At 59.4% G+C, this 21,016-nt stretch overlaps 9 protein-coding genes across 9 annotated transcripts; 3 read left to right on the forward strand and 6 right to left on the reverse strand.

The window, feature by feature from the left end:
- Window positions 1–349: 349 nt before the first annotated feature.
- Window positions 350–1,631, forward strand: EHS24_008173 (uncharacterized protein; the record flags this gene model as incomplete). The annotated part of the gene is made up of 2 exons (XM_028623495.1): window positions 350–1,465; window positions 1,515–1,631. The coding sequence occupies 2 exons, from the start codon at window positions 350–352 to the stop codon at window positions 1,629–1,631; spliced, it is 1,233 nt and encodes a 410-aa protein (XP_028476428.1).
- A 383-nt stretch (window positions 1,632–2,014) lies between these two features.
- On the reverse strand, window positions 2,015–2,777 carry EHS24_008174 (uncharacterized protein; the record flags this gene model as incomplete). The annotated part of the gene is made up of 3 exons (XM_028623496.1): window positions 2,015–2,131; window positions 2,182–2,506; window positions 2,566–2,777. The coding sequence occupies 3 exons, from the start codon at window positions 2,775–2,777 to the stop codon at window positions 2,015–2,017; spliced, it is 654 nt and encodes a 217-aa protein (XP_028476429.1).
- Window positions 2,778–3,222: 445 nt separating this feature from the next.
- Window positions 3,223–4,531, forward strand: EHS24_008175 (uncharacterized protein; the record flags this gene model as incomplete). Its single annotated transcript, XM_028623497.1, has 5 exons — window positions 3,223–3,448; window positions 3,500–3,526; window positions 3,595–3,821; window positions 3,879–4,049; window positions 4,097–4,531. The coding sequence occupies 5 exons, from the start codon at window positions 3,223–3,225 to the stop codon at window positions 4,529–4,531; spliced, it is 1,086 nt and encodes a 361-aa protein (XP_028476430.1).
- Window positions 4,532–4,781: 250 nt separating this feature from the next.
- Window positions 4,782–7,835, reverse strand: EHS24_008176 (uncharacterized protein; the record flags this gene model as incomplete). The annotated part of the gene is made up of 13 exons (XM_028623498.1): window positions 4,782–4,867; window positions 4,903–5,011; window positions 5,063–5,215; window positions 5,257–5,520; window positions 5,556–5,744; window positions 5,783–5,856; window positions 5,893–5,910; window positions 5,958–6,123; window positions 6,166–6,207; window positions 6,249–6,525; window positions 6,565–6,686; window positions 6,727–6,903; window positions 6,942–7,835. The coding sequence occupies 13 exons, from the start codon at window positions 7,833–7,835 to the stop codon at window positions 4,782–4,784; spliced, it is 2,571 nt and encodes an 856-aa protein (XP_028476431.1).
- Window positions 7,836–8,052: 217 nt separating this feature from the next.
- Window positions 8,053–8,727, forward strand: EHS24_008177 (uncharacterized protein; the record flags this gene model as incomplete). The annotated part of the gene is made up of 3 exons (XM_028623499.1): window positions 8,053–8,233; window positions 8,424–8,535; window positions 8,574–8,727. 3 exons carry the CDS (start codon window positions 8,053–8,055, stop codon window positions 8,725–8,727), a joined length of 447 nt encoding a protein of 148 aa, XP_028476432.1.
- A 300-nt stretch (window positions 8,728–9,027) lies between these two features.
- On the reverse strand, window positions 9,028–11,070 carry EHS24_008178 (uncharacterized protein; the record flags this gene model as incomplete). Its single annotated transcript, XM_028623500.1, has 3 exons — window positions 9,028–9,196; window positions 9,253–9,462; window positions 9,503–11,070. 3 exons carry the CDS (start codon window positions 11,068–11,070, stop codon window positions 9,028–9,030), a joined length of 1,947 nt encoding a protein of 648 aa, XP_028476433.1.
- Window positions 11,071–13,406: 2,336 nt separating this feature from the next.
- Window positions 13,407–14,720, reverse strand: EHS24_008179 (uncharacterized protein; the record flags this gene model as incomplete). Its single annotated transcript, XM_028623501.1, has 1 exon — window positions 13,407–14,720. The coding sequence occupies one exon, from the start codon at window positions 14,718–14,720 to the stop codon at window positions 13,407–13,409; it is 1,314 nt and encodes a 437-aa protein (XP_028476434.1).
- Window positions 14,721–17,222: 2,502 nt separating this feature from the next.
- On the reverse strand, window positions 17,223–17,819 carry EHS24_008180 (uncharacterized protein; the record flags this gene model as incomplete). The annotated part of the gene is made up of 1 exon (XM_028623502.1): window positions 17,223–17,819. The coding sequence occupies one exon, from the start codon at window positions 17,817–17,819 to the stop codon at window positions 17,223–17,225; it is 597 nt and encodes a 198-aa protein (XP_028476435.1).
- A 1,276-nt stretch (window positions 17,820–19,095) lies between these two features.
- Window positions 19,096–19,818, reverse strand: EHS24_008181 (uncharacterized protein; the record flags this gene model as incomplete). The annotated part of the gene is made up of 3 exons (XM_028623503.1): window positions 19,096–19,353; window positions 19,428–19,512; window positions 19,769–19,818. 3 exons carry the CDS (start codon window positions 19,816–19,818, stop codon window positions 19,096–19,098), a joined length of 393 nt encoding a protein of 130 aa, XP_028476436.1.
- Window positions 19,819–21,016: the final 1,198 nt, after the last annotated feature.

Consider the following 21,016-nt stretch of genomic DNA (forward strand, 5'->3'; position numbering starts at 1 on the left):
GGCGGCATGGAAAATGCGGGTCGATCCGATAGCCGAATTCCAAGCCACAGCCTCTCGGCGGCGTTCATGACAATGGAGGACCGGTCTCGCCCGACGGCAAGACATGACCCGACACACCATAACCGGCGGCGTGCGCCAAGGTGTTGTACATATGAGCACAATTCTACGGCCATGATATGCCCCGTCACCATTCTCACACACTGCTTTATCGATCTCACGGCTGGTTGTCACTCTTGACCACAGACCCCACCGTTGATATTCAAGTCCCAGCCTCAAACAACAGCCTTCAAGCTCTACCTATTACTTGCCCTCCCCTCTCCCCAATTGCCTTCTTGCCAGAGCGTTCACAATGTTCGTCCCGGCCACCACAACCGTCAAGCAGGACAACGCCGCCCTGGTCCCACACTTCACCGAGCACGTCTACGCGACCAAGCACGGCGTCGAGCTCCCCCTGCGCGTGTGGCGGTCTACAACCGATGCCATCGACGATGCCAACTATGCCGACCCCTCAGATCCCGCGGCGTACGACCTCGGCGGGTCCAGCACTGATCTCCGCGGCTTGCAGACCCCCCACAACGAGCCTGGTAGTGGAAGCTGCACCCCCGCGCCCCCAGCCCCCAAGCCGTGGTTGCTGTGGAGCCACGGCGGAGCGTTCATGGGCGGCAGCGTCGCGCCCGCGCCCTGGGTGCTGCCTGCCTTCCTCCCCTGGGCCCACGTCGTGAGCTACGGATACCGCCTCGCGCCGGCGGTGGGAATCGATGAAATGGCAGAGGACGGTGCCGACGCTGTTGCGTGGTGCCGTGCAAACCTGCCCGCCATCCTCGACGACATCAACATCGATGCCTGTATCGTCGGCGGTCTCAGTGCCGGCGGTTCGTTGGCTATCCTCAACGGCCTCCTTACGCCCCGCCCCCGTGTCGTCCTCGACGCTTATGGCATCGTCGACTTTGCCGACACCCACTTTGACCCAAAGTTTACTGGTCCCGGCTACGACCCGGGATCCGTGTCTGGACGCTACAGCGAGGGCCAGCTCGAACACGCCATCGCCGGTCGTGACGCAAGCACTGCGCTCACTGCCCTCCCCGGAAATGACGACCCAGACGCCCAGGGTGCCGTCACGGCCGTCTACTCGCGCGTCAAGGAGATGCTTGGCTGGACAGACCCGCAGGGTATCGCAGCCGACGTCAAGGTCCATGTGGCAGCCACGGGCCGCATCATGCGCGTCCTCACGCGCCGCGAAAAGCATCCAGACAACGATACGTGGCGTGTTGCCGCGACGCGCGCCAGCCCGATCACCAAGGTCGACGAGCACTTCCCCGCGACTGTCATCCTGCACGGTGTCGAGGACCGGACCGTCCCCGTCGACCAGAGCGCGCGCTTCGCCAAAGCTCTGCGCAACGTCGGCGTCGTGGTCAAGGAGGTGTATGTGCCTGACGCGGACCACTGCTTTGACTTCACTTGCACCGTAAGTCGACCAGTTGGACAGCAACATGACCTCAGCTGACATGACACAGGGCGCCAACTCTCCCGGATGGGACAACGCCATTGCCCCGCTCATCGAGTTCATCCAGGAGCGTCTCGAGCTCGTCGATGAGAGCCCCAGTCTTCTCGCGCCACCCAAGACCGTCTAAGGCCCATGTCAATTCACGTTTCCGTTTTAATCAGTCAGGTCAGACCCACGCGACCGCGCATGGAGGCGTAAGATAGAGGCCGGTCAGTGGGTGTATGTATCAGTTTGGGATGTAAAAAGTGTGCTGCTTCATGTCAATGTGATCTACGAGGTCTAACAGCTGGAAGCATGTTCTGCGGCTTGACGGGGTGGTGTGGGCAAGGCTGCGTCGCTCCCACCGGTGGCAGTCGTGAGAAGGGGTAACTCCACGCACTCGGTAAAGTCCAGCTGGCGTAAGCAACATGGAAGGGGCCACTGCAATAGGCAAGAACAGGGACAGACGCGAGTATCGACTGCTGTTGCTGGGGGGGCGGATGACGAGATCAAAGGTCGAAGACGGGGGTGCTAAAATGGGATCTCGCCGCGGAAGATGGCACCGACGGGAGGTTCGCGCGCAGGGGCGATGAATATTGCCTCGAGAACACAGCGTGGTGGTTGGAGAAAGCCTGGTGGTGGTACGACCTGAGTGTCTGTCAGGCGGTCTCGCACATCCGTCATCAGAATGCACGTACCACGTCTGCTAGAGCGCTGGGCTCGAGCCAGCCAACCACGGTGATCCACTCACCGCGCGCGAGGACGAGGCGCTGTCTTGGGACAGTTGGTCCTGGAGGGAGTGATGGATGCGTACCCGTAGACGACACTGCTGTTGATGGGGTAGGACGAGTAGGCAAGCTGGTCGTCGACGCAGCGTACCCTGCTCTCGCGTGTGAGACATCGAGCACACCGGGTGAGTGACCGAGGAGGGCGACGGAGAGCTCCATCAGGATGGTCGGTCTTGCGCCATGTCCCGCACCAGTGACCAGGATATGCGACGCGCTGTTGTCAATGTCGAGAATTCTGAAAGTCAGCCATGCTGCCGAGCGAGGGTTGGTTGGGACAGTGTTCACCCAACTCACTGCACCAAGAGTCGCAGCTTCCTGCCTACATGCTCCGCGCCAACCTGGGACAGCGGTATTGAGAGCGCAGAAGCAATTAAGTCTGATGGAGGTGGCGGAGGGGCGACAGCGTGGAGAACCTGTTGGCCTGCCATGGAATGAGAAGAGGTGGTGGATGGAGCAAAACCAAGACGAGTTGGCGTTGGAACCAAACAAAGGACGTGGGGACGCATTAGGTGACGGGGTTAATTTAAATTTAGTCCCGTCGCTAATGGTGTGCTTGAATTTCCGTGTCTGCTTCCGACCAGAGCTCCGTCGATCAATGACGTCGTTGCGACGTCGATCGGTTGCCGCGTTTTTGGCTGCGAAGTGTCGTTGTTGCAGCGTGTGTGTTTCGGGTGTTGCCCATTTCTCACACCCATTCTCTTGTGTCACTCTTACTCATCTGCTGTGCATCGCAGAGTATCCCACGCCCCAAAATCTCGTATGTGTAAGGATGCCATCTCGCTGTACCGCGGCCGCTGACGCCTCATAACGCAGCCCCACCGAACGCCAAGACAGCCACCCCGTCAAAGCCGGCTATACACCCATCTCACAACGCCTCGTCGACGTCTCGTCTCGCTCTCACTTGCTGTTCTTTTTCTCGTCCTCTTCGTTCTCCGTCCCGATCCATCCACCATGCCCCCCACAGCGCCCAAGTATCCAGACCTACCCCTCGTGCCGGCGCCGTCGGCATTCTCTGGCCCGACTGATCGTGCCAAGAAGCTCCTCAAGCAGGTGTGCGACAAGGCCATCAAGGATGGAGATTTCAGCATCACTCGCTCGCCACTTCCGTGTCCCATTGACAAGAACGAGTTCTTCGCCCTCAAGCCGTACTTTTGGGAGGCGCAGCCTGGATGTTGGGGTGAGTTTCACCAGCTGTAGCACGCCTGTCTCACCTGGTCGCTAACGGCAGAACGTCGCGATGGGCAGCGGAACCCAAGTAAGTGGCCACCGTATGCGGATAGCAAGAAGCTCAGCCAGTATCTCGTCCGCTGACCCTGTCGGCAGTGTGCGACAAGCCTCAGTGCCAGAAGCAGCTGCAAGGCATGGCCCTCGCCGTCGCAGCCCTTGCTGCAGGAGCCAAGAATGTCGACCCGGCGTACGCCGCGACCGCAGACACGTTGCTCAAGGTCTTCTTCCTCGACCCCGAGACCAAGATGAACCCCGAAGTCAAGTACGCGCAGGTCAACATGGGTGACTGCCCTATGAAGGGAGACAAGACCTTCGTCGTTGCTGTACGTGGCTCAGTTTGGGAACAGCAGTATGGCCCGTTTAGCTGACGGTCGGTACAGACCCGCTACCTCATCCTTGTGTCCCAGGCTCTGCCTCTCCTCCCACCCTCTCCCGTTGTGGATGGCGTCAAGGCCTGGATCCAGCAGCAGGTCCAGTGGATGGAGACCAGCGAACAGGGCGCCGCCGCCCGTGCGAGTGGCAACAACATTACCATGTGGTACCACGCCATCGTGAGTTACGCGGCGGTGCTTGTTGTCAATTCTAACTCTCTCCTCAGTACGCCTCCCACCTCGGCGCGCTCGACCCAGCCCGTGCAGCCGAGTACGCTGCCCAAGTCATGTCGTCATACGCCGCTCTCACGCCTGCCCAAGTCCTCGACGAAGAACTCAAGCGCACCAAACCCCGCCACTACACCCTCTTCGCCCTCGAGTCCCTCTTCGAGATCGCCGCCGTGGCAGGTGGTGGCGCGAACCCGCCTCCTCCGGCCATCATCGCGACTCTGAACGGGCTCGTCGAATTCGCCCGCAGCGTCCAGCCTGGACAGCTCGACTGCGAGTCGGACAATGACGCGCGCTACGGGCCCAAGTTGGCGTGGTTCCAGCGTGTCCTTGATCGCTGGGAAGGAAAGGCCGTGTCGGATGAGGACCCAGATGGGAGCGCGTGGGAAGGTGGTTGGAACCAGCGCACGAGGCTGGCGTGGGCCCTCATCTGAGGACGTCCAGGGGTTGTAGAAATCTAGATACACGCGTGAAATCAAATGAATGTTGTGAGTCAGTGCCGAAGGCAATTGTGACATCGACTGGGCAGAGGCACAGGTTCACAGGGTACATGCATGGTACGTAGGCACAGGCCCGACAAGAGTATTCTACAGCATGGCTTGGGGGTGGGTGAGAAAGAGAGGGGAAAGCGATCCCTCATCGTCGTGTTTCGATCATGCACTATTGTTGCTACATTTGGACATTTCATGGACGGCGCTCCTCGGGAGGACGCCAGCGGATACCGAGCAGGTCGAAAATCTCGTGCTCGGTGCGGGACGCGACCATCACGCCTGCTGTCAGCTAGAGAGACAAGCTCCAAGCTTACCTTCGGTGGTCTTCTGGCCGGTGCGGTCGCGGATGACACCCTTGTAGAGACCGCGCTGGTTGAGCGAGTATCCCTTCTTGCGCGCGTAGAGGCGCATACTGCGATTGAACTGAAGCGTGAGCTGGAGGGCACGACCGTCCACAATCAACTCAACACTCACCACATCGTTGCCGGTAAAGTAGAGGAGAGCCGCGCCCCAGTTCTCATAGGGGATGCAGAGAATGTCGATGCGACGGTGAATGCCGTTGATGCTCATCCGGCCAACACCCATCCACTTGGCCTCGAGTTCATCCCAGTCATGGGGTTCACTCAGCTAATGATGTTAGCTTACCGGGTGTGGAAGGCCAAGCTCACGTGGTGGGTAATAAAGCCCTGTTCACACAGAGTGCGCACAAGGCGCTTGAGGACGCCAACATGGGTGAGGCCATCGGAAGTGTCGCGCGTGATGAGAATGTCGACGTCACCAGAGTGAGGCTGGCCACGGCGGTAGCTACCCATGATCTCGATCCAGAGCTTGGGCTCAATGGCGAGCGCGGCAGTACGGATTTTGTCGAAGATCTGGCGGCACTCTTCGCGAGGGATGCGTTGGACAAGCTCATCATACAGGTCAAGGCCAATCTGGGGTTAGCTGCGCGAGAGGATTCCCAGCTCACCTTCTGGCCATCGGTGAGGCCAAAGTCCTTGGTCTTGAGATCATCGAGGGTGCGAGCACCGCGCTCGACCAGACGGTATGCCTGCTTGGGGCCAATGCCGTAGCAGTCCTTGAAGGTGGAGATGGCGCGGGCCTCGTTGGTGTCCTCGTAGTGGAGGCGGCCTGGCTCACCAGAGATGAACTCGTCGATCTGCACGGGTGAGCTTCCAAAACGTTGCATCAACCTACTCTGTCAGCGAGACTTTGACCGATGAACTTGAGAGTCATGGCCTGCGCGCCACTCTTGATAGGGTAGGTGGTGCCTAATGTGTTAGCACTTCACTGGCAGGTCACCTCACGTCGTAGGATGCCAGCAGCTGCGGAGGTCAGTAAGGGACGCACACAATCATAGACCGTGACTCACCACGCTGATAGCCGCGCTTTGCAAAGTCGTTCTTGCCGACCTGGCCTTCGTATATGTGGAACAGCTCGTCAAACTTCTTGGCAAGCCACTCGTTGGGTCCCTCATTGACATTTCCAGTGTGCTTCTGGCCACACTTGAAGCGGTCCGCCATGGGGTTGGGGTTGCGCTTCCGTCAGCTAAGCTCGGCACCAGAAACCAGGAAGCTCACCTCCTGAGACTCTTCATCAGACTCCTGGTGTGAATCATCACTCTGAGGGTCAGTGCCACAATGTCTGTCATCCGAAAACGTACATCGTAGTCGTCAGCGATCGTCTTCTCCTTGAAGCCGGAAATGATCTTGTCAAGGTCGTCGCGGTATTCAGGAGCAGGCTGGACCCAACCAGGACCCTTGGGGAGCTCGTGGCGAGTCGCAGCAGCGGCGAGTGGGTCGGAAGGGACTGCGTTATTGCTCCACCGAGGATCCTGGTTGGCGAGGTATTCAATGCGGCGTTGATCGCGAAGACCTGGGGCGGGGCGTTCGGGCGAATCGGTCTCGGAATCATCGGATGAGGCAGGACTGCGGCGCTTGCTGTAATGTCAGCAAAGGTGCTGTAGGTCGTTAACTTACTAGCCGCTTCGCGCGGCCTGGCGTAACTGGTGCGTGATGTCTGCCATGCGGGCGCGAGTGGGAGGCCTGGTCAAAGTGGTGGGAGGGAAGCTGAGGAACTGCTTCGTGTCGATCAATTTCAACTGCCGAGTCAGCTTGAGTGATCAGATCGATGAAGCTCACCTCCTTGATGCACTTCTCCACCCAGGTGTACTTGACGCAGACTGTACCCTCGGGGAGCGCAGAGAGCGTCTCGATGCCAAGGTGGTCCCTGAGGTTCTTTTCAGAGTTGCCGTCAAATACGACGTGCGTAATGGCGGTGTCGGGCTGGAAGACGACGGCACCACCACGCTTGGTAATCTGCAAGTCAGTTGAGATCCCGCAAAGATTCAACTCACCGCTTCACAGCGAGTGTGCTGCTTGGATACGGCACCAGGCTCCACAGCGAGGCAGAAGCGCGAGTCCTTGAACAGATCCGAGCCAAACACACCACGGGTCGACGGGGGGCGCACGGTCGTCGTCACACCGCGACCACGCCCACGCCCACGCCCACGAGAAGCACCTCCACGAGAACTTCCCGCAACGCCTGCGGCAACGTCGGCGCCTGCGGGGATCGTGAAGGCCAGGCGGAGCTTGGAGAGGTTCTGAAGGTCCTTCCCCTTGAACCTGGCGGAGACGTCTTTACCGAGAGCGATGGGTGTAGTTGGGTCGTCACGGCGACCTTGACCGACACTCCCAGGAGTCTGTATGGGGGTGTCCACGTTGATGGGACTGTCAAACGTGTGCGTTCCCGCGACAGAGCGAGTCGCCGCAGAAGGAGGGCCAGGGAGAGGTGGACGATTGTTGGGTGTCGATACAGTGGGTCCAAAGACGAGGGTCATGTTGAGGGTACGAGAAGGGGTATCTCCGTGACGCGTGGTGCTTGCAGTCGGGGCGTGAGAGTAGGTAAGGGGGAGGGGAACCGAAGGAAGGCGGGTGGCGGGCTCGACAGCATCATCACCTTGGACGAAGCTAGGATCGGCGAAGTCTTGGCCGACGGGCTGGGGAGAGAACGCAGGTGCAGGCATGGCCGAGTGCGAGATGGACTCTTCAACAAGGACCTCGTTTCCTGAACGTGAGGTGGCAGGCGCTTCGGACTGCTTCTTGCTGTGACTGCTGAGCTTCTCTTGCTTGATCCGCTGTTCGAACTCTGCTTCCTCGTCGGTGTCGTCGTTGAGGTGGCCGGCGTCGTCGGCCGCGAGCTTTTGCTCGAGGTCGGTGCCAAACGTCGTGAAATGGTCAAAGGATACCATAAGAGGCAGGGCCCCAGTGGCCAATGCTGGTGGGTGGAATGGGTGGTTGAGAGGAAGGACAAAGGTGGATGGATGGATCGGTGACTGGACTTCTTTGTTGTTGCAGCGGGGCCCCTCTCGAGGAGCCAACAAAAGTCACGTGACCTTGCCGCTGATATCCATCTCGCAAAGTGGAGGCCATCCATCTCGTTCACGACTTCAATTTTCCCTCACCATCATGCCTCGCGTTCAAGCTCAAGACGCTCCTTACACCCCCTCCACCTTGCCCGAGGGCCACGTCGTGGTCAGGCTCGGCCCTCCGATGGGTTCCGGCAACTTTGTCTGCACGGATCCCGAAGGTGTCGAGCGTCTCGTCGAGCTGCCGAGCAGGATTCGCCGCCAGACCTTTGCCGCACGTGGTGAGTTTGTCTGCTGAGTCTTATGAGGGAGGGAGCAGCGAGAAAAGATATAGAAGGCAGGGTATATTCTCACGACGGTCTCTATGGAGCTGAGGTACTCCGCTCTTCAGCCACACAACCGTCCAGCCCGTGGCCTGTCCTGGACTCGAACTTCCTTCGCTCGTCGCTTGACCCCACGCTGACTCTCCAGGCATGTTCGCCTTTGTCGAGCTCTTTGAGGAGACCGACGGTCGCCTCGCAGGCGAGATCACCCATGTCATCTCGGGTCCTGAGATCAAGACCTTCAGGAAGGCTGGCGAGTGGTGAGCTCCTTGTCGTTGTCTTCGAGCTGACTCCTCAGGCCCAAGGCGTTTGACGTCGAGGCCGAGACACAGACCGCCGCCGCCGACGAGGACGAGGACGCGCTCCCCGAGAACCCCAACAGGAGGCATCACGTCGCGGACGAGAGCGACAGCGAGGAGGAGGATAGCGAGGAGGAGTCGGACGACGAGTGAAGGACGACACTTGTGGGTAGCCTGAAGCTGCCCTTGCTGACCCACCAGGAACAGTGGAGTAGCCTGCCAGTATGGTATGGCACGTCTGCATAGATCTATAACGATGGCACGCAATCACGAATACAATTGGCCTGTGCTGCAGCTGCGTGCACCGTTGACTGATCGCTTCGACCAGCGCAGTGACCATCCAGCGCACAAGCGGCCGCAGCACGCGTCCATCTACAAACGGTGTTGGGTGTGAGGTGAGGACACAGGAGTGGGACTAGGTATGATACAGGGGAGGTGACAAGAAGCGGGAGACTACGGCGTGTCGGGTGTCTCGACCTTGACAAGCGCTAACGGCGAGCTGGACCTCCTTGGGTGCCTCTGCCAAGCCCTGGTGGCCTTGGCCACCTTCTTGGGCGGGAGAGCAGGGACCAGTCCATCGATCTCGACGGATTCGTCCCGCGCACGCTTGAGCTTGGGTGACCTGGGTATCAGTACTGACCCAACCAACTGACCCCTGATCCACAGCCTAGTACTCACTGCTCGTCGTCCGAGTTCAAGGACGTCATCGCCAGAGGAGGATGAGAGTATGGTCCCAGGCGGCCGTCGTGACGCTGCAGCGACACAGACTGGCGACGGCTGCCAATACTGCTCGGTGCGGACGGTGATCGAGAGGGCGATGGGAGGACGTTGACCCCCACCGCGCCCACGTATCCGTCCAACTGGTCACGCCGGCGGCTGGCGTCAATGCTGTCTCGTCAGCTGATGATCTGGGCTCTGTCCAGCTCACATGTGCCTCATGGCCTCGCCGTTTCCCTGCACGGGCGCCTCATCGTCCTCATCGAGCATAGGAAAGTACAGCTGCCTGGTCGGGAAAGCGCCACTGTTGAACTGCACCGTCCGCTCGCCAGGCTCCTCAGATGCACACGTCCCATCCGAGAGACGGCGAGGACGGCGCTGCGGCGTGTTGGTCGTGCTGCGCCAGCGCGGGTTGACTGGCGCCGGCGCAAGCGTAAAGTCGCGCTGGTGCTGCTCGTAGGGCCGGCGCTCGAGAATGACGTCTTTGGTGAAGCCTGGCTGGAGAGGAGTCCGCTCGGGTTTGGGCTGCTGGTATGGAGAGTTGAATTGAAGCCGAGCAGAGACGGCAACGGCGATTGTGGCAGGGTTGGGGCGACCACCGACCCTCGTCGCGCGACCGCGGGCATCATGGTCCTCATGAGACTGGGGCATTGCGGCACCGGGCTCAACAGGCGCCGGGTGCCATGCTCGTTCGGGAGCAGGAAGCACCTTGCCGAGAGGCGGGGTGAGAGCCGGCTGCCAGTACCCGAGTGCAGTGTAAGGGATATCGTTTGCGCGGGCGGCGGGAATAACACTGTACGAGGGGAGAGGAATGGGAAGTGTACACTTGCTTGACCCAGTGAGATCACTGAGTCTGGGAAGACGGTGGCTGGTCGGGTACGCTTGGCCAGCAGGGGCTACCGGTGACGGGATGTGGGGAGCAGCGTGGTCGTCGTTGTGGCGGGGACCAATATCCTCGATGCGGCGGAAGATGTCGTACAGCCCATTGATGCGGCTGGTGAGGATCTGGTAGAGAGGTGGGGACGGCCGGCGGTCGTGGCTGCGGTTGTACTCGACCTCGAGGGTCTCGCGGCCAATCTGGATCCGACGCTCGCACGCGCGAACCTCCCTGGTGGCCCTGTCAAGAGAGGAGGAGATCAACGCCAGGTCACTGCTGAACATCGCTTCGCGCCTTTGGCTGAGCCTCTGGGCGTGCTCGTTCATCCCGCCGTCCACCACATGCTTGGAGTGCGACTGGAGCCGCGTGGTAAACTCGCGCTCGGCCTCGAGAATGCTTTCTTCCGTGCGCACCTTGCCGTACTCGTACACATCGTCGAGGACGCGCCCGGCGGCTTCGGAAAACTGGTAGTCGATCCGGGACTGGATGTGAATGGACTGGACGTTGTCGCTGACGTCGTAGACTTGGCGTGTAAAGTGGTGGACACGGTCGTCGAAGCGAGGATGTTCCGAGTAGATCCCACCGATACGAGCATGGCGCATGGGTGGTGTGAAGCGAGGGAGACTCTTGATATGGGGAAGTGGACGAGGTGGGGATGCAAGTGGAGGCCTCGAGTAGGCCCATCCCTCCAAACTGTTGGCGTAGTGGGCTCCGAGCGCGTGATGGAAGGGTGCTGCGTTGGGAACTGTTCGTCTAGCCCAGTCGGGGGTGGCCAGGACTCGGGGAGGGGAGAGGATGCTATGGACCGGAGATGTCAAGGAGTAGACGGGTGATCTCAAGCTGGGAGCCAACGGGGAAAGGTCATCCTGCCAGGTGCTCAAGGTTGGTGATGGTATGGCCATCTTCGGTGAGTTTGTGGTGATGAAGGTCGAACGAGATGCGCGAGATGGATGGGAAAAGTGACCAGTCGACATTGATGGGCATGCATTTCAACCTCGAGCAATCCATCAATCAAGTCTTGCGATGCACAGGTTCAAAGTGATGGGTTTATTGTTCCAAACGTGCGGGGTGTTGTGACAATCAGCCACTCGATCTCCGTCCCCTTCGGTTGTCGGAGAACAATGAAAGTCTCCGATCGCGGTCCATCAGCTTGTATCGTGGGCGTCCTGGGACTCGCAGCTTCCTCGAGGTCACGGGGATAGAGCGATAGACACGTTACATCAATGCATGGATGCCTGTGCCCCTTTCATATTCTGCAGCTCACATCTGAAGCCCACATTGCGGGGCTTGGCCCGCAGCCGAGAGACGACGCCACTGCCTCACCCCTGCTGTCACAATGTGAGACCACGATGTGTGTCAACCCCCTTTGCCGCTTTGCATCACTGCAGTACAGCCCATTATTGATCGTACCCAAAAAGGTTCAGGTACTGAATAAGGAGATTCAAGAAGCGTAGCTGTGAATTTCAGACCTGAGGCAACAGGGACATATGGGTGAGGCGTGCAGCGACATTTAAAACCTGCCGCCCCTTCTTCTCGCCACCGCAGCCTGCATTGGTCCTGGTGCTGCGCTGATACAATGTACTCTTGGACTGGGTATTGCATCACTGCCTGCCATGCATCAGACTAATGCATAAGGGTAAGCTGTGTTGCTTGAACGCTTTTCACCAGTACAGTAGTTGCCACTCCGAGATCCGAGAGCCTCCCCCCTAGCGCCGCCACCAGCAACCGCTGTGTGGGTCGTTCGGTCTGGTTTGAGCGCCCCCAGGAGCAAAATGACGGAGTTGCACAGGAAGCCAGCAACCTGGACGCCCACAAGGGTGCTTGGAAGCTTGTATGCTGGCGATCAACGCCGCTTGGTCAGCTGTTGATGTCTCTTGATTAAATGACTTGGTTGGACTGGGACGTGGCCGATTCCGTGCGGCCCACCAGGGGAGCAACGCTGCCGGTGCAGCTAGTCGCCATCACGCCGAGTCATCGGTGCGCTTGGGTGGCGATGGAGGTGTCCAGCATCATGCTTGAGATGCTGCCTACGCCAGTGCGTGCGCCAGTGCATGGGTTTCCCCATACGCTTCTCGCCCATTGTGTAGGACCATGCAGCCCATGTGCGACAGCGGGGGCATTTCGAACCCGGCTGTTGTGGTGCCTGGCGGAATTAATTGGGTTTTCGTTCATTTTTCAGTGGACGAATTCTTTTCGCCGCGGCTACTCAATTCATCGATCGTCGTTGCTTTTCAGTTATCCACCAGGAACGTGCAACTGCAGCTCAACTACTGTCACCTCGGGCATGCAAATGCATATTATAAGGCTGTAACGAGACCGGAACGGAAACGTATTAAGGATGGGGGAGGAGTAAAGGATTAAGGGCAGGAGACGGGGAACGAGAACGAGACAGGGAAGGGGAGGGGGAGGGGGAGGGGGAGGGGGAGGGGGAGGGGGGGAGGGGGAAGGCTATATACTACAACGCTTTTTGTGTTGTGACACTCTCACTAACACAACTGGTCGGGTAAAAACCTCTCCCATCCTGCAAAACCCAGTGGGAAAAAGCATGGTGGACAAGAGAGGAAACTGTTCCCAGCCGCCTGCATACGGAAGCACTTTGGTCTAAACGGGTAGGATCTTTCCCCCTAGGTCCCATAGCGACTCCGAAGAGCCCATTCTCCGACTTCCAAAACGAACTGGAAGCCGGCGAGACTGAGTGAGGACGTCGGGCCAGACAGACACACGGAGTCCTGAATGATTGATAGCCCTGGACATGGGTAGCGCTACAGCTTCCACCGAAAGTACTTTGTGCCTTCCCCGATGCTCCCGGGCATTAGACCAGCTAACGTCTAATGCCCAGCAACATGGAGACTTGTCGCGCAGCTAGGGCTGTCGGTTGCGATGTAAGGTTCCAGCCCAGGTGACAAACTCCATACCCTCGGGCAGGCCATTACCCAGCCGGTTACGAGTGCCATGCCAGACCATTCCCAAACCACCACAGAGCCAACTGGTCTGTGACGACCACCACCAACCGTCGAAAGTACCCCAGCAGTCACCGTCCCACCCAGGATGCTTCAAATACCGACCAGCTCACTCGCCTCCTTTCCCACGATCCTAACCCGAACCCAGAATTTGACCAAAGTACTCACTGATGCTACCACGAGACGCCTACAGGCCATTCGCGATACTTGTCAACTTGAACCAGCCATGACGAGCGACGAAAAAGCACACAGGTTCCTCAAACCTGTGTATGTCTCGCCTAGAGACCACGGCGTCGACAAAGCTTCCTGAGGCTGCGCTTCCAAGCAGCAGCCATGCCAGTCAGCTTCTTGCCGTGCTGCTTGGCGACTCGGGGCTCCTCGATAACCGAGAAGTCGTCGTCGCTAGCAGCGGTCGAGTTGTCATCGTCGGTGCTCGAGAGCACCGACTCCTCCTCGACCAGCCTGTCGGCGCAGGCGGCGTCGGTCACCTCGGCAATGCTTGCCTTGGCCAGCGACAGTCCTCCAACCTCGGCCACCACACTCGCGAGCACAATGCTGCAACGCTTTGCAGCGACCTTGGCCTTCTCTGGACCCGCCCGAGACCCGGTGCGAGGCGAGTCGCTAGGAGGCAGGGGGCGAAGCGTGGGCAAACGCACCTCCTTGAGAAGGACCGCGTCGGTGTCCCGTTGCACGACGCGGGTCAACTGGCTCAGGGTGAACATCAAACCCTGGCCAAGAGCCCTTGAACGCGCACAGTTCCTCACGCTGACAAACATCTCACCGGGGTAGATGCCACGCTCGAACACGCGAGCTCGGACTGCGTCCACCTTGAGGCGGCTCGCCTTGCAGTCCGAGAAGCAAGCCCAGAGGACCGACATGCCAAGGGCGTGCCAGTCGTTGGTCTCGCAGCGGCCGACTGCGCCGTCCAGCGACTCGGGCTCACCGAACCAAATGGTGCCGTAGCGGTTGAAGCCAGGGCCCATGGACACGGGACCGTCAAAGTCAACCAGCTTGGCAGAACCAAACTGGCGGCCGGGCAGCCAGATGTTCTCGGGCTTGACCTCGGAACGCTTGAATCCCTGCTGGTGCAGGAACATCACGCCCTCGGCAATACCGCTGAGAACCGCCGCCGCGTCGAGCGCGTTGAGGACACCAGTCTCGCGCACGAGCATGTCCAGGTTGGACACGAACGCAGCAGGAAGGGAGTCCTCCAGGCAGGCTTCAAAAAAGCCGCCACCGTAGGGGCCGCCGTTACCCTTGAGGATAGAGCGGAGCTCCTGCTTAGAGCAGAAGCTCACATCCTTGTTGGGGCGGACAGCACCGCGAGTGACGACCTTCTTGGCCGCAAAGAGAGTCGACTGGGGGTCGGCCCAGGCGACAGTCTTGGGGGAGGGGAAGAGGGAAGGGGGAAGGCTACGGACGGGGAAGGGACGGTCGATGAACACGAAGCCGTCAAACTCACAGGGGTGGCCGTTGCACTTGCTGGGGGGAGGAGGAGGGGAGGAAGGGGAGGAGGAGGTGATGATCTTGAAGGAGGCCTTGTTGAACTTGGCGACCTTGACGACGGAGAGGGAGGAAGGGAAGGAGAACATTGTGGGGGGGTGGTGGTGTGGGTGGGGGTGGTAGTGGTGGTGGTAGTGGTGGTGCTATAAACCGGGAGAGAGAGGAAATGGAAGTGAGGGGGAGTGGGAAAAAGAAGAACGGGGGGACGTTTGGCTCGTATTATATAGACGTCGAGGGGGGGCACTCGCCACTCGTTCTCTCGCCGTGGGGCAGCTCTTGATTTGCAATTCGCCACCGGGGGGGGGATGGCTTAAAGCGCGTTTGTGGACGCATCTGGTAGTTTTTGGCATGTTTGCCTCGACGTGACGCGTGAAAGTGGCGCTAAAGTAAGACAACACCGTCAACTGGGGTGTTTTGTAGTCGACACACGTCAATCGACCCGTCAGTTCGTCCAAACATTTGTAGCGAGCGGGGCCAAACGGTTGGTAAAATGCCCCCCAACGCTGTGTGCTGTGCAAATGTCGTCCCCAGATCGCAAATTCCAAGCTCCCCATGGCGGTCCCATGGCCCCAGTCCCAGCTGCACGTGTGCGAGGAAGGTGCTTGAAAAAGTCGGGGGCAATGTCGCGTGTGGCACGCTGGACGTCGCTCGCCGCTGGGGGAGCTTGGCCTAGCTGCTGCACGCCTATGAGGGGTAGGGGGGATGCTGGGGAGCAGGGGGGTTGTTGATCGCGAGCACGGGGAGAGTGTTAGAGAGGATGCAGTGGTTGGGACGCGATGAACAGCGGTGGATGCGTCGAGGTTGGCGTATGCAGATTGCTGATCGTTGTGCGCGCCTCGCTGTCCGTGCACGACGACGCCCATCCGCAGCAACGTCTGTGCATCCACACACTGCGTACAGTGCCATCCACATGTCTACATCGTTGCTCGCCATCACCTCTGTGCACCTCGACATCCTCTCTCTTCAGAACCGCAAGCAATCCTCCCCACACACCGCACCGACGGACGGCCCATCACCAGGAGGGAGGAGGGAAGGCCAGTCCAGTCACCCGCCGTCCAGTCACCCGCACCGCCCACCGCCCGCCAGTCATTCCAATCCATCCACGCATCGCCATCACCGTCCTTGCACACCACCTTGCTACCTCACCCCCTCTGCACCTACAGCCTTCGCACTCCCCAGCAGACATTTTCGCGACCCATGCAGACGTGTAGCACACACCCCACACCCCCTTGCAAAGTGACGTGCACCAAAGTGATTTGCTTCCGCTCGGCACTGTCGCCACCCATCTCCCACTCACTCATGGCGGTGATCCACCCCACCACCAACACGCTCGCCATTCTCCTTCATTGCATCGCTCTACACTGCTCACTCCCGTCTCTGAATACATTTTTCGGCAGCGCTTAGACCCCAAGATCACCCTCGAGAAAATTGCTCCACCGCAGAGCTCCTACCCGTCGATTCGTGAGGCGCAGTGTGCAGCGTGTCCCACCGGCCACGCCCCTTCCTCTCTTTGCCTTCCCGGCCTCCTACACGTTCTCAACGTCCTTCATCCCCTTCCGTGGACTCCTAGATAATGTTCTCACCTATCAAGACCCCCAAGACGTCCCAAATCGACCGAGGTTCGATAGGAGGCGGCAGAGAAGACATACAAGTGAGTCCCCCAGGTGTCATTCACCATTGCCCCTGTCGTCGTGCGCGTCGAGGTGCCCCACTGCTGTCCTCCACTGCACCCACATGGACGTACACGACGTCTACCCAAATGGGACCGTTGGACTCTTGTTCCTGCAGCTGGGCTTCCTTGATTGGGAGGCAGGCGGCGGGCAATGGCGGTGCCGCACGGCTCGTCGTCGGTCGATTTCAGTTGCTGTCACTCGTTATTCCCTCCGTTCCCAACTCACATCTAGTTCTTCTCCGTTTACCTATCCTTCAGCAACACGCTCTAAGAGAGATCAATCACTCGTCCCATACCCACTGCAACAGACCAGGCTCAGACAAGTGACGCACCACCAGTCCAGCCTAACCGCATGCGGCGGACGGGTTTCGCTCACACCACGCCTGTCCTCTTATTCTTCAAGCTTCCCGCTCAGCAATCCGCACCCATGGTGAGCGAACACCTGTCTCTCCCGTGCACGCCTGGACCCCGTGGTGCAGTTAAAGCTGTCCCCGCTCAGACATGTGTCTCACGGTCGCGGCCGAAGGCCGTTCTTCTGCCTCGCCTCGCCTTCGTCGTCCCAATTCCCAAGCTCCGTGTGTGCTCTGCTACCTCCTTTCCAGACAAGGACCCCTACGCTCGACATGTGTTAAATCAAAGGGGCGCCACACATCCCTGCAGACGGAGGAACAGGCAGGCAACACGCTCAAGACCGCTGCCGGTCTGGGAGTACAGGGCGGCCACAGGCTTCAACCGTTGGCATTCAGACAAATGTTTGCTGTAAGGTTCTACATTCTACAGTATGGACATGCACATTGCAGTGCTCTAGGTACATGGGTAGTGCTGGATCACTGCTGCGTTAGAGACAACCGACAGTTCCGTCACTCACTCACATCAACTTACTGTGCGCGGCAACGCACGCCTCACCCCCACACCCCCATCAATGTTTCGCCGTTCTCCATCTTGAACGGCACGCCGCAACCTTGTACTGGTGAAACCGGCTCGGCATGGTATTGAGCGCTACAGTGATCATGTAGTCGTTTTCGTCAAACTCGAGCTTTTTCAGTCGTGCCGCCAGCGAAGCCATCTCGGCAACGTACAGCTTCACTCCCTCCGCCGAGTCCTGGCACTTGGTGCCGTACATGAACCGCGTGCCAAGCTCGAAACACTCAAACGCGCGCAGCGGCTTGTAACGCTTGACGAGCTCGTCGTACACCCGCCGCGCTGCGCCTGGCACAGTCTTGTGGTCGCCGTCAAGCAGGTGCCTGGTGAGACCCAGTGCCGTGTCGCTGCATGTGGTCAGGATGAGCGCCGCCACTTGGCCATCGCATGCCGCCCATTCGGCGTAATCGCGCGTCGCCTCGGGTGTAGGGGTAGCTGGCAGAGAGGGCGGCTCGTCGTGCAGATATTTTCTGGTACTCGTTATACGCAGTGCCAGATCGAGGTGTGCGTCCCAGCGATTGAAATCGTCACGGCACGTGAGCTTGGGAATCGCCCTAAAGGCGTCAATGAGCTCGTTGATGTTGGACAGGCCCATGACGGCTAGCGAGACGGTTGGGGACTCGATGGCGAGGCGAGGCGCGGGGCACAAGCGGCGCGGCGCGTTTTGCGCAAAGGAGCGAGTCGGCCTTGTGGCCTGTTGGCAGGTAGCAGCCTCTGGGTAGTCACAGAGAGCACCCTTGCTTGGGGGTGTGGCTAGTCGCGTAAAATGCAGTGTAGAGAGTAAGGCTTGTTGCACTGAACACGCACGTCACTGGGCTGTTATCGGATCTGGCCGCCGGCCGACACGCACAGATCGCGTGGCCACCCCATTTCGATTCTTAGCAACAACTAGGTTATGCATCGCTTGGCGCAACCATCGAGCACAGCACCTGCTACTTGGTCTGTGGAACGTCTCTTCCCTGATACAATGGTTGATGAGCTACACGAGTATGGCGGTCAGCGATCAGCAAAAGGGCCGCGGAAGCACGGCTACCACGGTTTCGCAGCTTTCGGTCGAATCCGTCACCTTGTCGATGCTCACGCCAAGCCTGACCTCGTAAAAGGGTCTCTGCGTCTCTGGGATGCCTGGCCAAGGCCACATGGACACACGCATAGATGATGACAGTTGCAAGGGCTCTTCCATGTCACCGTCAAGGTGGCCCCCCCAGCCTCTCGCGCTCGAGCCGGAGCTGCTGTGCTGTGCCACAGCAAATGTGGTTTCTAGACCAGGTTCAGGCGGCGGTACTGGAGTGCTGTGTGTTGGACAGATCAGCTGCAGAGTGGCCAGTTGCGCAGCCAATACTGTCGTTCTCATGTCTACGTCTCGAAGTCTGAACGCCGCAACGCCGCAGCTCGGCAACTTGGCACGCGTGAAATCAGTCGTCAGCGTGAAATCAGTCGTCAGTTCGATTCATGGCATCGCCAAGGCCTAGGAAGTGCGGTCTCGACGACGTTCGTTTGAAGCCTTGCGCTCCAGTGTGCAGCCCACGGCATTCATACTCGTATTAACGAACGGAGTTCATACTCGGGGCCTCTGCAGGGTGGGTTGGGGTGGGTCGCGGGTATCGACGGTGAAGGGAATCGAAAGGGGGCGAGCTGCGAGACGTGACGTGACGTGACGTGAAGGGTGATAACGTCCTTCTTCTTGCATGGGAGAGTCCAGAGGTGGTGCAGGAGCACTTCTCGTGTGACTTCTTATCGGTGCACATGACTGAGTGAAGGGTGGTGGAAACAGGGCGATACAAGGCGAATAGACAACGAACGAGCGAAACAACAGCAATCCTGTCAAGTCAGCACCGACCCGTATCAAAGACGCACCCTCTGAATACGCACTACTTCTCGACAGCCACCTTGGAGGCAGCACCCTTGTCACTGTGACCTTTACGCATGAGGATCCTGCGCATGCCCCCAGCCACCACGGCGCTGAAGCGGCTCAAGCGCCCTCCGCCAGCCTTCTGTTCGGCGGCTGCGGGCGGTGCCAGGCTCTTGGTCCGGCGCGGGAGGTCGCTCCGCTGCTTGATGCTCTTGATGCTCTTTGGCTTTGGCGGAGGCGGGGGCGAACGGAGCTCGGGCAAGTGGTGCACGGAAGCCTGCACGGTCTGTCAGCTTCAGGAGGCCATGGTGGAGTGGAACACTGAATGCTCAACGCGACCCGGCGACTCACGCTTGCAACGTCTGTTTCGGCGTACTCCAGCATGGCTTGCAGGTGGGAGCGCTCCAGGGTACCAAAGTCGACCGAGGCCGACTCGCTGTGGGTGTGAGAGATGGTGCGCATGGTGCGTGGACGAGTGGCCGAGGAGGATGGACTGGTGTGAGAGTGAGTGAGTGGGCAGATGCAAAAGATGTGGAGAGATGGGTGGCGAAACGAAAAACCCCTAAAGATGCGTGTGCTGAGAATGCCGAAACGTGTGGGGACCGGTTGATGGTCCTGATCGCATCAGCGGATCGACGGATCAGCGGCGTGCACCCACCATGCCGGATCGACTGGAGCGGCCACAGACTCACCAAGCGGTGTGCTCGTGCATGACGGGCATGATGGTGGAGGTACCGGTCATGGTGCATCTGCGAGTGGAGATCGGATGTGGGGGCCAGGCAAATGTTCGGCCCGAGGTTCTTGTTACAAGGGGTCGATGTCGCGTCTTGAGCTTTGACCGTCCACCGTCCGTCCTCTCACTCGCACCCATTGTCACGTTGACCCTCCCGCTGCACGTTCCTTTTTTGGCATCACCGTTGACCGACCTGCTCTCCATCGCCGCATGTCCCCCTCTCCATCTCGAGTGTCGTAGAACCATAGGGCCCGCTTCGGCTACCAGTGAATGTGTGGAAGCATTCAAACAGCGGCGTTGCGTCTCTGAACGACAGCCAGGACGAGGACCAGTCCAGTCTGAGGCGTTTCGTTCTTCCACTGCTTTGCTGGTGACCGGTTGCGCTAACGGGTCAACAAACGCAGCGCGCAACGGGACTGCCAGTGTGGCAGCCTGTCGCGACCCAAACGGCTCCAGCTGAAGCTACGCTGAGGCTACCACCCAACTGGCGGTACTTATGGTTAGCTCAGGCACGGTCCTCCCTGAGGACCTCGAGAAATGCTTGAAATTCGCTGCAAATGGGTGTACGCATGTTGCACGCGCTGGACTGTCACGAACGACTGCGATGAATATTAGGAACCTTTTCAACAGCCTCGCAAAAAGGTGGACGAGTCGTGACACGGAGCGTGACGTCAATCTTGTTGGGCTGTGGTGCTCCGCATCCGCCTTCGGAAGCAAAATCTCTCCGTGGCAAAATTCCATCACCGCCACCGCAAACGTGCGAAACGGCGCGGTGGAGTCTCGACGGCAGCACAGCCGTCTCCCTGCGCTTGTGTGCATTGTGTGTCGGAAGGATATGGGAATGGGGGGGTAGCGGAGGTAGCGGACTGTGCCCTACTGCCCTACTGCCGTCCTGCCTCGGTATCATTGGCATCAGGGCAGAAGAGTGACCGCCACCGTCCCCGCGGACAGCCGGACAAACAGCTGGTCCCCTTGTCACATTACATGTGTCTCTGGTGGGTGTGGACCGCCGACGGTGCAGAGGTAGGATCCCCAGCTAGGGCTCGAATCAAGGACAGGAACCGCGAGACACTGCGGGTGCACCACTCGAGCGTCCATGGTCGTACCGTCCAGCGAGCACACCCGCCACCGTAGACATGGCTGGCTTGCTGCTTCTGGACACTCGTGACATTTCAAGGGGAGACTGTGAGTCTGGAGAACACATGAC

This window comes from Apiotrichum porosum (genome assembly GCF_003942205.1).
Source record: "Apiotrichum porosum strain DSM 27194 chromosome Unknown scaffold_6, whole genome shotgun sequence".
NCBI classification, from domain to species: domain Eukaryota; kingdom Fungi; phylum Basidiomycota; class Tremellomycetes; order Trichosporonales; family Trichosporonaceae; genus Apiotrichum; species Apiotrichum porosum.